The sequence below is a fragment of the Siphateles boraxobius genome, unplaced genomic scaffold, assembly GCF_051911475.1.
Source record: "Siphateles boraxobius isolate OS27281-9 unplaced genomic scaffold, OSU_SipBor_1 74, whole genome shotgun sequence".
NCBI lineage: Eukaryota > Metazoa > Chordata > Actinopteri > Cypriniformes > Leuciscidae > Siphateles > Siphateles boraxobius.
Genome location: NW_027509202.1, coordinates 140,001 through 157,500, shown reverse-complemented (window position 1 = coordinate 157,500; position 17,500 = coordinate 140,001). Strand labels below are relative to the sequence as shown.

The 17,500-nt window shown below is 41.1% G+C and overlaps 2 protein-coding genes across 2 annotated transcripts in view; both read right to left on the bottom strand.

The window, feature by feature from the left end:
* sncaip (synuclein, alpha interacting protein) overlaps positions 1-9,998 on the bottom strand; it is a 15,485-nt gene extending 5,487 nt beyond the window's left edge. Inside the window, exons 1-8 of the mRNA XM_077217559.1 lie at positions 9,855-9,998; positions 9,085-9,155; positions 7,971-8,028; positions 6,096-6,754; positions 5,414-5,593; positions 4,475-4,588; positions 3,662-3,787; positions 85-254 (exon numbers count right to left, since the gene is read on the bottom strand). Coding sequence (XP_077073674.1) covers positions 85-254; positions 3,662-3,787; positions 4,475-4,588; positions 5,414-5,593; positions 6,096-6,754; positions 7,971-8,028; positions 9,085-9,141 — 1,364 coding nt within the window. The 5' untranslated portion in view covers positions 9,142-9,155; positions 9,855-9,998. The remainder of the gene's footprint in view (positions 1-84; positions 255-3,661; positions 3,788-4,474; positions 4,589-5,413; positions 5,594-6,095; positions 6,755-7,970; positions 8,029-9,084; positions 9,156-9,854) is intronic.
* A 1,900-nt stretch (positions 9,999-11,898) lies between these two features.
* lox (lysyl oxidase) overlaps positions 11,899-17,500 on the bottom strand; it is a 7,724-nt gene continuing 2,122 nt past the window's right edge. The window contains exons 2-7 of the mRNA XM_077217562.1: positions 17,222-17,330; positions 16,088-16,219; positions 14,628-14,784; positions 14,460-14,555; positions 13,127-13,242; positions 11,899-12,640 (exon numbers count right to left, since the gene is read on the bottom strand). Coding sequence (XP_077073677.1) covers positions 12,634-12,640; positions 13,127-13,242; positions 14,460-14,555; positions 14,628-14,784; positions 16,088-16,219; positions 17,222-17,330 — 617 coding nt within the window. The 3' untranslated portion in view covers positions 11,899-12,633. The remainder of the gene's footprint in view (positions 12,641-13,126; positions 13,243-14,459; positions 14,556-14,627; positions 14,785-16,087; positions 16,220-17,221; positions 17,331-17,500) is intronic.

The window sequence follows — 17,500 nt, the reverse complement described above, 5'->3', positions numbered from 1 at the left end:
TGGAGCACTCTCCATCTTGTTCCAATGTATACATGTTATATAGAGGAATGACAATAAAAATGCACTTGACTTGACTTGACTTACTCGGTCAGTTGTTTGGTGAGCTTGACCACCTGTGAGGCGAGAGACATGCACGTCTCCACCACCACCAGATATCGAGAGCATGTGCTGTGACCCTGACGCTCGGCATTCTGGGAAGGACGCTCGCCCTGCCGGTTCTGCACCGTCACGTTCGAGCCGTACTCCACCAGAGTCTGAGCGTATACACGCAGGAAAACACACGTTAGAAGAGTTAAGTGACATTAACTTCATCTTAGTGCTGGGCGGTATGACCAAAAATCCATATCATGGTGTTTTTAAAAATTATATATTTTTTCAAGCATGTCTGGGTGTTAAAAATATTTTCTACTGATTGAGAGAGGAAATACTGCAGTAGATTGACTTAGAATGCCCTATTTTACTGTTATGAGTGAATATTGTAGAAAAAAGTGCTCATGTTTATTTAACAATGTCAATGCCAGCCACAACTACATTTTCCAAAAGGCTGTGTTGATATTGTGAAGGGAAACACTATAATTTGACAGCTATCAATTATAGTTTAACTATCTTCACCGTCACACTTAGTGCAACAGTGAAAAGACCCTCTCAAACTGTGTCGCACCGCGTTCCGATCGTTGTTTAAGCGACATACACAGGTATTGCGGTATATTAAAAGTTCATATCATAACAAAAATAAACACCGGTATTCGGTATGAACCGGTATACCGCCCAGCACTACTTCATCTACTCAAGGCTGCGAGGACAACTAATATATTCATTTTTGGCAACACCGAAAGGAAAATATTTGTAAAAAGTTTTTTCATGTTTTAAAATATCTTGAATGTAACTCGATACCCTTGCCTCAATTAGTATACGCAGTTCTATGAATATGCAAATGAGCCCCGCCTCCAATCACTCAGCTCAGAGATCCACTGGTTGACGATCACACGTTGATCTGATTGGTTACAAGGTAGTTTGTGACGTCAGAAACACCAGCGATTTCAAAGCGTGTTTTTGAGACTGTCTTTGGTTCACTGCAGTTTTAAGGAGAAAATACTCAGCAATGCTGTCGACTTATGAATTTACACATGGTTTGTCTTAAAGCATATTAAAAACACCACATAGACATATAAACAACATTAAAAGCTGGATTTACACCACAGGGGGACTTTTAATGCCTTATTCTGCAATTACCATATTCTACATCCCTTAAAACCTACCTTAACTAATGATTAGGAGTTTATTGAGGCAAAAGTCACAGTTCATAGTTAAAGGTGCTCTAAGCGATGTCGGGTGACAACACTTCTTGTTGACGTTTAAAGTATTGTCAAACAAAACAAAGGCTAGCTAGACCCTCCCTCCTCCTCATCCGCGCACTAACTACCCAAACCCCACCCCCAAACCCTTCTTATCGGTTATTGGCTGGAACAGTGTGTTATGTTTCGTTAGGGTTAGGGTTAGACCCTTCCTAACCCTTCAATAGCAATCAATGCGACTGGGAGTTTCGTTTGAAGGTGAAGGTGATTCTTTGATTTTCACACAGATTTCTCAACGAGTTGCTCATGTGAATTGTTGTAAATGGTGATGGCGCAGTGGATAAGACACATGCCTTTGGTGTGAGAGACCCGGGTTCGAATCCACTGTGAGACACCAATGTGTCCCTGAGCAAGACACTTAACCCATAGTTGCTCCAGAGGCGTGCGACCTCTGACATATAGCAATTGTATGTTGCTTTGGATAAAAAGCGTCAGCTAAATGAATAAATGTAAATGTAAATGTAAAAGTGGCTTATTTTGAAACTAAGTGTCTTCGTTGTGAGCTGTGCTTTATACATCGCTACACAATTTTATGGACAATTCGCTAATGTGGCCACAACTTTAATGTGTACGTTCTTTTAATTCAGCTAAGATGTATGGATCATCTGTTGGTCACGCGTCTTCACCTGACACAAACGCAGCTCAAAGTTCACTGAGTTTGACCTTTGGGACACAACAAAATGTAACACTTCTCTAGTTTCCTGCATGGAAGTGAATGGAACGTGTAGCATCATGAGCTCATTAACATATGAACATCCTAATTTGCAAATCATCGACTACTTAAAATATTCAGCATCATTACCCATCCTGATGAGGTAAGCCAATCATTGGGCCTCATTCACTAATAATTTTATGAAATATGTTCATATTTTTACCAACAAATATTTTTGCATATATTTCGTACATATGTTAAACATAACTGTAATGAATTTGGAGTATTCTTAACGAGTGACTGCATACCTGAGGTTAGTCATCATTTGCATAAACCCATATAAGGGCTATCCACATTTCATGCAGCTCGAACGCGGATTTCTCCAGAGTGGCTGTGTATATATATATATATATATAAATGAAGTAAATTAATAACTTTTTAACAACAGAAATTAACCATCGTTGAACTTACTGAAGCTGGACTGTGAAGGTTTTTCTTCTAGATCTGCTGTACAGCCAAAAAACAAACTTTGTTTCATTAATTTCCTATTATGACTGTAAAGCTGCTTTGAAACAATCTGTATTGTAAAAAGCGCTATTTTAATAAAGGTGACGACTTTGTGTAAATTTTGTTTGCAGGCAGATTTTGCACATTTGTGTGACGTGTGGTTAGTGAATGAGAACCAGTGTTTTTCTTTCTGTCTGTAACCGAAAAGAACAAGCCAGACCGGTACGTCTTTCAGCACTACAGGAACAGCAACAGGAAATGGGAAGGAGAGCCACTTCCTGGCTCTCGTTCTTACTGCATCCCAGACAAAATAAGCATCCGAAGTGCAGATGAAACTAGAATGTACATTTTCTGAAGAAAATGTGAGTGGCGCTGGCAGTGGCAAAACTCGGCACTTGGTTGCTTGGGTGTTGTACATGATTGCATTCGAGCCAACAACCATGTCTGTACGATATTGTGGAGCTGAATATGCCTTCTACTGTATATGTTGCAATATGGTTGCTAGGTGGCTCTAAACGGTTGCTAGGGTGTGGCTACACAGTTACTGGTTCTCACCCAAAAAAAGAGCCCACCCCCATGTCTGTACGATGATCTGGTGCTGAGATATAGCTTATTCATGTGTTTATATGGTTGCTAGGGTTCTTTATATGGTTGCTAGGGCATGCTTATACAGTTTATGGGATGATATTTAAAGACTAGTTGACAGTATGTGTCAAAAAAGCCAAAAACCATGTTTCTATAATTTTCTGGAGCTGAAATATGGCTTGTAAATGTTGTTTTATTGTTGATAGGGTACCCTAATTGGTTTCTAGGGCACGGCTATGAAGTTGTTATGTCACTACTTATTGGCTGCTTGATAGGCCGAGTCAAAAGACCCCACCCCAAGTCTCAATGACCTTCTGGTCGAAAGATATGATCTCACAAATTTTGTGCCAATGTTAAGTCTATGGGACTTTTCTTTTCGGCCGATTTATCGCCTGCCGGACAAACATCGTATACCCGATTGCTTATAAAAGTAATACTTCAGCTCTCCTCAATAAACCGGTTGATTTGACACATCATTCATGGGTCTACGGCAAACGGTGCGGGAGGAGTAGCGTGCCGAAGTTTAAGTATGAGCAATAACAATAGTGATGCTAATGAGCACCTGAACGCAGCTGAGATGTCCAAACTGAGCCGCTACGTGAACCGCCGTGTTCCCGTTCTGATCCACTTCGTCCAGAGAAATGGCCTGTTCCTGCATGAACTGCAGGAGCCACAGCAGGACCCGCTCCTGAAACACATGTGTGTGTTAGAGCTGCACAATTAATCGCAATCAAACTGCACGCAATTTGGCAAAGGCTGTGATTATTTTATGTGCGACGAGCTGCGCATAACTAATAATCACTGACGAGCTGCGCATAATCACTGACGAGCTGCTCATAACTAATAATCACTGACGCTGCGCATAACTAATAATCACTGGCGAGCTGCGCATAACTAATAATCACTGACGCTGCGCATAACTAATAATCACTGGCGAGCTGCGCATAACTAATAATCACTGACGCTGCGCATAACTAATAATCACTGACGAGCTGCGCATAACTAATAATCACTGACGAGCTGCGCATAACTAATAATCACTGACGCTGCGCATAACTAATAATCACTGACGAGCTGCGCATAACTAATAATCACTGACGAGCTGCTCATAACTAATAATCACTGACGCTGCGCATAACTAATAATCACTGACGCTGCGCATAACTAATAATCACTGACGAGCTGCGCATAACTAATCATCACTGACGAGCTGCGCATAACTAATAATCACTGACGAGCTGCGCATAACTAATAATCACAGCCTTTGTCATTTCAATATCGCGATAAGCCAAATCGGTTTAAGTGCATCGCTAGTGTGCGCGCGCGGTTAGTCATGTGACCGCGAGCACACCTGTGCGTGTGGGCGGAGTCTCACCTGTCCGTGTCGCGCGGCGTAATGGATGAGGCTTGGATGCTCTCGAGTGCAGCTGAGCTCGGCGATGGCTTCGGTTTCACTCACCATCCAGCGCACACACTCCAGATGACCATTCTACACACACACAAGTTCAGTCTGTTTCGCATGTTTATCGTTTAGTAGTTCACTAGTACAGTCAGTAGGGGTGCGACGGATCGCATTTGATCGTGATCCGTACGGATCAGCTGGCCCACGGCTCGGCACGCGTGTGATTCGCCGAATTAACTGCAAAGTTTAAACATCACAGAATAAAAAAGTTTATCATTAAGACTCGAGTGTTATCTGTGCGCACACACCCAAAGCTCACGAAGAAAGAGAGAGAGAGAAAGAAAAAAAAGAGCGACAGAGAGAGGGTGAGAGAGAGAGATAGAGAGTGAGATAGAGAGAGCAAGAGAGAGAGAGAGGGTGAGAGAGAGCAAGCGAGCGAGATAGAGAGAGAGAGAGGGTGAGATAGAGAGAGAGAGAGAGGGTAAGAGAGAGAGAGAGAGAGAGATAGAGAGGGTGAGAGAGAGCGAGCGAGAGAGATAGAGAGAGAGAGAGGGTGAGAGATAGAGAGATAGAGAGTGAGATAGAGAGAGGGTGAGAAAGAGGGTGAGAGAGAGCGAGCGAGCGAGATAGAGAGCGAGAGTAAAAGAGTGAGAGTAAGAGTAAGAGAGAGAGAGAGGGTGAGAGAGAGCGAGCGAGCGAGATAGAGAGAGAGAGTAAGAGTAAGAGAGAGAGAGATGCGTGTTTCAGACAGCGCTCGAACACGAACTGATTCCTCTTTCTTTTTATAAATTTTTTTTTTTGCTGATCTGATCCTTGGCTCAAAAACAGTAAATGATCCGAACCGTAAATTTTGTGATCCGTTGCACCACTAACAGTCGAGGAATCCGAAACATGGTTGCGCTACAGACGTACCCGTACGGCGAGGCCCGCGGGCGTGAGCTGGTGTGTGTTGCGTTCGTTCAGGCAGTCTTCGCCCATGAGCGAGGTCAGGTGTTGCAGGCAGTCGGCGTGACCCTGAGACGCACACACGTGCAGGAGGTTATTCCCATCCTCGTCGCGGATACGCTCCAGGTTCTCCGCGGCGATGTGAGGCTGCAATGACACACACGAGCGGGTTATTCAAGTTATTATGCTTTCTGGGATAATACCAGTCATGCAGTGAGTAATAGAGATGCTTGTGAGTGTAAAAGCTCTGCAAAGTTACATCAAAGTGCAGATAAATAAAGTTACTGTCTCCAAAAAGAAAGAAGCGATTATGAACTGCCTGAAACAAGTCGTCAGTAAATCCAGATTCATTTATTAAAGCATTTACATTTATGCATTTGGCAGACGCTTTTATCCAAAGCGACTTGCATTGCATTTCAAGGTCCACATTTACATTTTTAACAGTTCTTGCTTTCCCTGGGAATAGAACCCATGACCTTGGCGTTGCAAGTGCCAATGCTCTACTTCTCAAATTAATGAAGTGCATTAATATGCATTTATTATTAAGAGGATAAGACAATATTCAGATCAATTCTGAGTGGCAGCATTTGTTTTCCACCATGTATTATACCACCCCTTTAATAGACTATGAATAATGAAGAACTCTTACCAGCAGTGAGATCTGCCCCTCTCTCACGATGTTCAGGATGTTCTGCGTCTTCTTGGCTTCTTCGTCTCCGTCTCCCAACGCTCCCCTCGTGCCTCTGGCTCCCTGAATCGGGAACGCCGTCTCCCCGCCGTCGGCTCCGGGTTTATCCGGGAAGAGTCGGGGCTTATCCGTGTCTGACCCGTGACTGAGCTCGAATCCCGCGTTCTGAGCCCTGAGATCCATAGACTTGGTCTTCCTGATGTCGGGCCAGTTGACGGGCGCAAGCACACAGAACTGGTTCCCGGCGCTCAGGCTCTCGGAGTGGGAAAGCGTGGCTCCTCTGACGCTCCTCTTCTCCGAAGCCACGCGGGGAAGCGTCGACGTCTGCTGACTGGGTTTATTTATATATGGCACGTCGAGGATCTCGTCCATGTCCAGGTCGTAGTGCTCCAGCTCCCCGAACAGAGCTCCGTTCCCCAGGGTTTTGCTCTTGCCGGCGCAGGGAGAATCCTCTTTGCTCCGGTCCACGTTCGGCTCGGCTTCGGTCTCCTCCGGCTGGTGTTTGAGGGGGGACACGCGTTTGACGGGCCTGAATTTGCTGTAGACGTCGGCGATTCCGGTGGGTTTGTTTCCCGCTCCGTTGTGTGACGCCGCATTACGACCCCAGTTGATGGCCGGAGCTGGAAAACAAGTCAAATTTGTCAAATAAAATTTTTAATTTCGAATATATGTCGAATTAAAAACAAAAATACATCGAATGCAAAAACCGCGCATTAGAATTTAAAACAAAACAAATTTATCTAATAGACTAGCACAAAATAAAAAATAATGCCTCTCAATTAGGGCTGTCAAATGAAAGTTCGAATTTCTAATATTTTCAAAAAAAAAAAAAAACGAATTGAATGAAAAAACGTGCATTTGAATTTTTGGTGTCAAGAAGAGCTGGAAAACAAGTCAAATGTATCTGATAGACTCACACAAAATAATGCCTCACAATTAGGGCTGTCAAATAAAATTTCGAATATTCCTCGAATTAAAAAAAAAACTGCACAATCGACTGCCAAACCGTGCATTTAAATGTTTGGCGAGTGAAAAGAGGCGCGAGAGACGTGATGATGCTACATAACTGACGCTTTTTGCTAGTTTATTCAGTACAGCAGGTGCGGCTGCGTTGTTAATTTGATAAATACGACCCCAGCTGATGGCCGGAGCTGGAAAACAAGTCAAATTTAAAGCGAAACTTTACACTTCAGTTTTTTGTTGGTTTTTGTCATCAATTTAATTTGTATAGCGATAATATAAGCCTTATAGTTGCATTCAGCAGATTAGAGCTAGCTGATGATAAATGTAAGTATGCAGATGAAGTTTGACATTGTTATATATCCAACTTTAGGACTTTGAGGTAGACCAAAGCTGTCTGGGCCAAACCGTAGCATGGTATTCAGTGTTCGGGAAAGTTACTTTTAAAAGTAATGCATTACAATATTGCGTTACTCCGGAAAAAAGTAACTAATTGCGTTACTTAGTTCGTTTTTATAGAAAGTAATGCGTTACATTACTTTTGGGTTAGTTTTTCTCACTCGGCTGGGCTTGCTTGTTGGTTTTTTAATAAAAACAAAAAAAGTTCTATTTTTGGCAAATGTTGAGGTCCTATCTTTCTCTTAGAAACAGTTTTCACACGTAAATTTCACAATTAACACAAAGCAACGGCAAAATTAAAATAATTTTGTAGTTGAACGACTAAAATAGTATTTTCTTGTAAAACAAGCCAATAAATTTAGTTTATAATTCTGAATTTTTTTTTTTTATAGGGCATGGCTATACTATTTTAATGTAGTTTAAAATCAGTGTGATTCCCGTATCACTATCACAGCAGCGTGTGAATGAATGTCGTACCTTGTCTCTCGTCGCTCGGCCCATCGTGTCTTCGGCACAGCTCAGGGATGCTCTTATACTGTGGCAGGAGACATCAGGATTAAATTAATACATTTTTAGCTAAGTGTGATTTGTATATGTACATTTCTGAAATCCATAACTTAGACAGTCAGCTCTGATAACAGATCACCCTAAATTATAATGTGGACATTTCCTGTAAAGCTGCTTTGAAAAGCGCTATACAAATAAAAGTGAATTTAATTGAAAGGACATGGGTTTGAAACATCTGACCAATAACAAGAAAGCTGGAATGAACCGCGAGCCACTTTGAAACAGATGCACAACTGTAAATGTACCACAGAACGACACCGCAATCTAATGTATTCACTGTATTATTCCTGTAACATTTAATATACTCTTAAATATCTTAAAGGCTTCCAAGAGTTCATGAGTGGATGAAAAGCTAATCCTTTTAAAATAAAAAAATTAATAATTAAAAAAATAAAGCTTACTGAAACCTGAAAAAAACTTTATATTAAATTAATTTTAGCATTTACTAAAAAAAATCATTAAATCATAAAAAGAAAAAATCTAAATAAAACTTACTAAAAAATTATTTAAAAAACAAAAAAGAATAATTTTAAAATAAAAACATCTCAAATAAAATGCGTACAAAAATTCATTAGATCGTGAAAATTGAAAAAAAATTAGTGTAAATGAACACTTTATAAAATCAATAAAAATATTAAATCCTAAAAAATTAATAAATGAAATAAATCATTTTAAAGTAACACAAAATAACACACTAAAGAAGACAAAATAATTTAGTTGTTTAGCTGAAGGTCATGTGACAGTTAATCAACATCAGTGAATGGGAAATATTATGTGAAATATTAACTTCTAGAAAATATTTTAACTCAAAGAGGTTCAAACGTTTGGGAATTGCTGATCGAGTGAATAGTTCAAAGTGAGTGAAATCTCTCAGATTTAATTAAAAAATATCTTCATTTGTGTTTCAAAGATAAAGGAAAGTCTTTTGGGCTTGAAATGGACGACAGAATTCGACACTAAAGAGAAGATAAGTGTCCTTTATGACAACATTATAATTGATGGATGTTATGATCATGTGACTCACAGGTAAATCATCAGTGAAGTCGATCTCATCCAGATCCAGGTATTCAGGAACGTCCATCTTCAGTCAGCATTCTGAGAACACACACAAATATGATTTCATTGATCAATAATAATCACTGATGAACTTAAACACACTTCAGCCGAACATGAACTACTACTATGTGACGTCACGCGAGTAACACGAGGGGCGTGGCTTGCTCTCATCCATCAGCACTGGAAAGTGGGCGTGGTCATTAGAGATGAATCCGAGTAATAAAAAGATGATTAAGTAGTTATTAACCACGGGTTAACATTAACCAGTAGCCCGCGCTGACTCGATGACATCAGATGAAAAGGAAACTTGTTTATATTTTGATGAAAAACTATGAAACAAGATTTTTCTCCAGAATAACTGATGAATCAGACATAATAAGAGCAGAACCCTGATTTAATGTGTTGCAGTTTCACATCAAACACACAATAATCGATAATTGATCCTGAAAAATAAACTGATGAGTATTGATGAGATAAAGATACATATGTCTGCCTATCTGTGTGTGTGTGTGTGTGTGCGTGTGTGTGTGTATAGAGTCTGTCTGTTTATCTCTTTATCTGTCTCTCTGTTTCTGTCTGTCTTTTGTTTCTAGCATTAGCTTTAGCGTTAGCATCTCTCAGATGATCTCTCGCCATCTCAATGCTTCTCTCTGGATTCTCTTGTATGTTTCTGATCTCTTTCTCCTGTAATGTTGTGTTCAATGTGTGTGTGTGTGTGTGTGTGTGTGTGTGTCGTACCTTGTGCTCGCTGCTGTGTGTCGCTGATTGTCTGTCTGTGTTTCTTCTGAATAGCGGATCATCTGAAGAATGTGACACGAGCGCGCGCCTCAACCTCCTCAGCGCGCGCGACCCGACACACATGCGCACACAGGGACTCGCCAGCAGAGGGCGACACACACACACACACACTCTCTCTCTCTCTCTCTCTCTCTCTCTCTCTCTCTCTCTCTCTCTCTCTCTCTCTCTCTCTCTCTCTCTCTAACACACACACGGGCGTAATTTCCTATGGGGACAGGGGGGTCATGTCCCCCCCACTTTTCAGAATCCCGTTTGTGCCCCCCCCCACACTTTCAAGTTCGCTTGTTATGATTTTTTTAACCGCACGCCGTCATCACCACGGAGGAGCAGGAGATAACTGTGCCGATGCGCGCGTTCGCGTCCAGGTACGTCGCGTCCACACTCTAAAAATAGCTCACTGAAAGTTGTAATAAACAGGTATCGCGTTATTCAAGCGTGAAAGAGAACTGGATTCTGGCGCGCTGTCTGCGCGTTGTGTGCGTGTGCGTCAGGACATTCACAGACAGCGCGTCAGAATCCAGTTCTCTTTCACGCTTGAATAAAAACACACACACATTTATGCCAAAATGTCAGTTTTGTCAATTGTATCCTCACCAGAACAGTCTTAAACGAGTTAAATAAAATCTTAAATGAACGTCAAGAGTAAATGAGAAAATTAAATGCGTAAGATCCTGTCAGCAGCGACAGATCTTAAAGGGACAGCAGCCAATTCTGTCTGTCAGTAAAGTTAACCAAAGAACAAATGGGAACAGAGCAAATTAATCACTGCTCTTGACTAAAGAACGTTTGTAGCTTTAATAAGGATTAATCTATATTTAATTTATAATTTATGCAGTGCAGACTTTTTGATAAACCTATTCATTTTCTGTATATTTCGTACCTGTTAGACAGGAAGCGCACAGGTAAATATGACGTTTATTATGGGTTTATGTGAGGATTGTTTAAAGTTCACTTAAATTTAAAGTTTTTATATTTTTGAAGCCTAATAAATGTTTCAAATTTGGGGGGGAAAATCCTTTTAATCGAGACATCAGTAGCTGTATTAATATCAGTGATACTGGCCTTCATTCATAAAAAGATGCTATTAAACAATTATCTAAAATATACTGTCTTTATGTTTTTTTAACATTACAGTGGAAATTGGGTTTCACATAATTTCAATTTTATTTACACACAAAACATTAATGTGAACATTTTTGACATTATAAAATGATTCTCTCAAGTCTTGGCAATCGGCCCCTATTAAACAATAAAAAAGTAAGAAATCTTTTTCTTATACATTTTAGTAGCCTACTTTTATTTTTGGCAGAATTTATCATTATAATCAACTTAATTATTTCCTGGATTTTTGAATCACTTTAGTCCCTAAATGTATGTAAATGTATGTAAATGTAGGGAAATGGATTCAAATCGAAAAAAAATTCCCCCTTTTTGTGTCCCCCCCACTTCTCAAACCAAAGTTACACCCTTGAACACACACACACACACACACACACACACTCTCTCTCTCTCACAGACACACACACACTCTCTCTCTCTCACAGACACACACACTCTCTCTCTCTCTCTCTCTCTCTCACACACACTCTCTCTCTCTCTCTCTCACAGACACACACACACACACACACACACTCTCTCTCTCTCTCTCTCACAGACACACACACACACACACACACACTCTCTCTCTCTCTCACAGACACACACACTCTCTCTCTCTCTCTCACAGACACACACACACTCTCTCTCTCTCTCTCACAGACACACACACTCTCTCTCTCACAGACACACACACACTCTCTCTCTCTCTCTCTCACAGACACACACACACTCTCTCTCTCTCTCTCACAGACACACACACTCTCTCTCTCTCTCTCTCTCTCTCTCTCTCTCACACACACACACACACACATATTCAGATTCACAAGGCTCTGATGATCCATTACAGTCTCTTTTCAAATAATAAGAACACATGAAAATTAAAAAATAATATTCTCATCTGCTTTTATTCAAGTGTGTTCCTCCTAAACTATAGTGGCAATAACAGCACCTTTAAGAGGCTGAAAATATAAATATGTGTTTAAGTACACAGATAATATCAAACATGAGTCTGAGAACGACATTCACATGTTCAGACGCTCTCATAACACTTATTAACCTTCCTGATTTTCTTCAATACATCATTCACACTAAACAATATGATTAACATGGATATTACGCTGAAAAGACTCTCGACTCTTTCTAAAGAGCAAGTGTGACTACGACTGCATGATGTTTCACACAAGCTAAGACAAAATAACATAATACCACATGTACAGCTAACAGGGAACGTTCTCATAACATTACAAACAAACGCTCTTCCAGTAATGTTAAAATTATCCGGTCTTTAACAATGTTCTCAAAACCTTATTCATCCATCGTTTCTGAAATGTTTTTTCTTCCAAGTTTTTTAAATGTTACTTGTTTCAGAACGTTTAGAGAACATTCAAAAGTAACGTTCCCTTAACGTTCACATAACCAAGAAAAACGTTTTAAAACATTCAGGGAACATGAACTTAATGAGAACGTTCTCAGATCATATTTTCTTTAGCTGGGTTTAAGATGCATGGGTTGAAAGTTCATATATTGCGCTATAATTTGACAGATATGGGCTTTATTTGGCACAGATGATCTGTGATAAACAGCTGATGTTGATGTTTGCCGGTCCGGTGGGAGAATCCGCTCAGTGTCTGTGAAGAGAAGGATTGAGACGCTCAAATATGGGAAAAATATTGACACATTTATTACAGACAATATCCAGCAAGATATTCTTGCCAAATTTTATATACATAAATGTAAATTCACCAAGAAACAAACCAGTTTTTCTACTTTTTTTTAAAGAAATTAAAATGTACCTTAACACTATTTTATCCTCAGTAAATAGGAAAGCAAGTAAAACAACCTCAATTTGTAATGACTTTAATTTGTACACTCTAACTAATGTATAAAATAATATTTTAAAAAATATTTTTTTTCTATCTTCTACTTTTCCTTTGTTATTATTATATTTTTTTTTAGCAAATCATTGTTAAATATTTTCTTTTTTCTCCTGTATGTTCAGATGACACTGAACATATTGTTGATATATTTTGTGTATTGTATACAAAGTTGTATATCATGAATGTCAACTCTTTACGGTTTGCAAGCATAAGAAAAAATAAAAATAAAAGACTTACGGAGTCACGCCGCAGCCGGACACGTGAGCGGAGCTGCCGGTGTACTGGACGTCACAGCGCACGATGTTATTGCTGAAGTCTGACTCGGACACCTGGAAGCCTGGGTTCACTGTAATCTGGAATAAAAACATCAAACCCTCTCACATCTACAAGTCAAGTCACTTTCATTTATACAGCGCTTTTAATAATAAAGATTGTTTCAAAGCAGTAACAGAGATTGTTTAGGCTTTACAGCAGATCTAGAATAAAGTTATTCTATAAAGTTTCCAGTTCTTTAAATGTTATCCTCTCTGTGTAAATTTCAAAAACGTGAATCTGTGAAAGTGGTGACGGCGTGCTCATGCATTTTACGTGTTTAGTCTATATAGCGGATTTGTATATATATGTGCAAATGCTGTGTTTTGGATCAGCTGGAGTTTGTTTATTAAGCGTGCAGGGCAACCACCCAGTAGAGCATTACAGTAATCTAGACTTGAGCTCATGACCGCATGAACTAACTGTTCCGCATTTGTCATTGAGAACATATGTCGTAATTTACAGTCAAACCAAAATTTATTTTGACACCTTCAACATTTCTCACATGATCAGTTTATTCGCTATAGTTGGTAATAAAATCTGACCAGAACTCAGTTGATATTTGACTGGTTTTGTCCGTCCTTCTGTTAGACTCTCACACATGAATTATGTTGAATATCTGTCAGCTGTTAAATTTAACTACACAATTAGATAATACCAGTTTAGCTCAACCAATCACCAAGCAATGCTTCATGTTGTTCAGTCTGTGGTGTAAAAAGGTGCATTAGTTATTAAAGAAAAAACACTTCAGCAAAACATGATCAGCTCAAAGTGTCAGAATAATATTTGGTCCAGAATTTTTATCAATTTTATTGGTAGTCACTGTATGAAGAATTATTGTGTATAATATGTCACAGTTTACTTTATTTTGCTCTCCTCACTTACAGAAATGAACTATAGTGTCCTGCACACACTAATAAAAAAATATAAAAAATTATATGTGGTCTGAATAATTTTTGGTTTGACTGTAAGTGCGAATACTGCGTTTTGAACCAGCTGGAGTTTGTTTATTAAGCGTGCAGGGCAACCACCCAGTAGAGCATTACAGTAATCTAGCCTTGAGCTCATGACCGCATGAACTAACTGTTCAGCATTTGTCATTGAAAGCATATGTCGTAATTTAGAGCCCTCCCCCCGGACAGCACGCCAAATACGCAAAACCTTTACTCCACTTAATTAAATGTAAGTGTGAACTCATGAAATATACTATACCTACAAAACAGCAGCAATCCTTAAGAGAAGCGTGAAGGTTTCTGACCTTGAGGACGTATCGTCCGGGCTGGACGTCTGTGATGTCGATCCACTGGCAGTCGATGTCTGCGCTGTAGGTGTCGTAGCATCCAGGACTCAAACCCTGCGGCGAGAGACGAGATCATGAAGCTTTGTGTGGTTCTGTGCTGTGGGAGTAGAGGCGGTGTGAACGCACCTGTGTGTGGGACGTGCAGGCGTAGCGGCGGTAGTATCCGGGGTCGCAGGACGTGTCCTCCAGACAGAAGCTGGCTTTATGACCCTCGGCGACCCTCTGCTGTGTGCTGGAGTCCAGCAGGTCGTAATGGCAGAACTCGTTCATGCTGTGATAGTGACTGAAACACACAACATCATTCTGAACAATTATACACATGCTTTCATTGCATTTGTAATTCTTTTTTCGAGCAGCTTCAGCAATGTTGTTTTCTGTCGTTTAGGGCTGGTGTAACAAGCATTTAGTTATATTGTAGCAAGTCTAAAAACTGTTTTATGTTCTATATCAGGTGTGTTCTAGGTGCATGTGCGTTCTTTCATGTGTTATGTGCTCTGTTTGTGTGGGGCTTTAAGGCGTGGACTGTTCTTCTGAAGAACGAGTCTTTGTGTGGCCGAGATCTGGGGTAACTTTAACTTTATAAACTATAATCACTGGCTTTTGGTAACGGCCGTATGCCAGTTGAGTTCCGGTGGAAGGGTGACCTCTGACCCGACGCATGACCTCTGACCCGATGCATGACCTCTGACCTGACGCATGACTTCTGACCCAATGCATGACCTCTGACCTGACGCATGACATCTGACCCGACGCATGACCTCTGACCTGACGCACGGCCTCTGACCCAACGCACGGCCTCTGACCCGACGCACGGCCTCTGACCCAACGGACGACCTCTGACCCGATACACGACCTCTGACCCGACGGACGACATCTGAGCCGACGCATGACCTCTGACCTGACGCACGGCCTCTGACCCGACGCACGGCCTCTGACCCCACGCACGGCCTCTGACCCCACGCACGGCCTCTGACCCAACGGACGACCTCTGACCCGATACACGACCTCTGACCCGACGCACGGCCTCTGAGCCGACGCCTGACCTCTGACCCGACGGATGACCTCTGACCCGATGCACGACCTCTGACCTGACGCATGGCCTCTGACCTGACAGACGATCTCTGACCCGACGCATAACCTCTGACCTGACGCATGACCTCTGACCCGACAGACGATCTCTGACCCGACGCCTGACCTCTGACCCGACGCATTACCTCTGACCCGACGGACGACCTCTGACCCGACACATGGCCTCTGACCCGACGCATGACCTCTGACCCGACGGACGACCTCTGACCCGACACATGGCCTCTGACCCGACGCATGACCTCTGACCTGACGCATGGCCTCTGACCCGACGCACAGCCTCTGACCCAACGCATGATGTCTGACCAGACACATGACCTCTGACCTCAAAAGCCGGGAAGAGTCAGGATATTTTTTAATATAACTCTGGCATCGTTGGCTGAAATATGAAAGTTATATACACTTAGAATGGCTTGAGGGCGAGTAAATCCTGGGGTTAGCTAGCCCTGTAACTTCACCCTCGCGTGTGGCTCTATCAGTTATTAGTTAGTTTTCCTCACTTGTGGCAGCTGTGCCATTCCCAGGAGTGTCTCGGTCTGCTGGGAAGGAAGTCTGCAGTTCCCTGGTTCTTCACACGCTGAGGGAACCTCAACAGAACCCTGGTGTCGTAGTCTCGCATGTTTGCTGCCGAACTGAGGAACACAGAAGGAGATTTTTCGGTAACACTTTACTTGAAGGGGTGTACATAAGACTGACATGACACCTTCATAACCATGACATAACATATGTCATGAATATGAAGTAGGGTTTATGCATGTTTATGACAACTGTCATTAAGTGTCTTTCGCTCAATAATGACATTTTGAATGCACATATGACATTGTTTAAGATGTCTTTGTTATGACACCTTGACATAAACCATAACATCATAACCTGTCAGTGTCTCTGTCATGACAACTTGACATTAAATTAAGTTAAACTGGCATGTGGTTGGTTTTGACATTGGCTGTCATGAGGCCATTATAACTGTGTCATGAATATTTTTCGTGACCTCAACTACAGTGGTACAAATTGAATTTGTCATTAAACAGTTATAATGGCCTCATGACAGCCAATGTCAAAACCAACCACCTGACAGTTTAATGTAATGTTAACCAATAAAGCTAAGTGGTTTCTTAAGTTTGATAATTAATCTGCTATGTCAGGTTTATGGCAGGTTGTGTTGTCTTAGTAATGTCAAGTTGTCATGACAAAGACATCTCAAACAATGTCATATTTGCATTAAAAATGTCATAATTGAGCGAATGACACTTAATGACAGTTGTCATAAACATGCATGAAACCTCCTTCATATTCATAACATGTGTCATGTCATGATTATGAAGGTGTCATGTTAGTCTTATGCACACCCCTTCAAGTAAAGTGTTACCGATTTTATGACTTCTGAAGTTTGACACATTTAATATCAGGTTCTCCAACAGATCTTGAGTTCAGCAGAGAAACCAGAAAATACTTTCTGTTGCTGTAAAGTTATTGAGTGATTAAAAAAGCTCATGATGTTTCATTATCGATTCTTTAGACCAGATAACGTTATTCATCTGTTCTCTGAATGTTCTTTAAAACATTTCCTAAAGAACTAGAGAATAAAGAATAGAATAGAGCAACTCTTTCATCATGAATGATTATAGTTAGACCTGGCCAGGCAGTTCTCCTCCGCCGCACATCTGAGGTTGTACATCGGGACTCTCTGGACGTACGTGGAGACCTGGATCATGTAGGGATCGACCACCAGATCCGGGAGACCTGCGGAGAATCCAGTCCAGTCTCCTTCATTTATACAGCGCTTTTTACAGCACACAGTGTTTCAAAGCAGCTTTACAGAGATAACAGGAAAATAATGCAACAAATTTCTTTCCAGAAGAAAATAGCGTCACAGTCCAGCTTAAGTAAGTTCAGCGATGTTCATTTCTGCT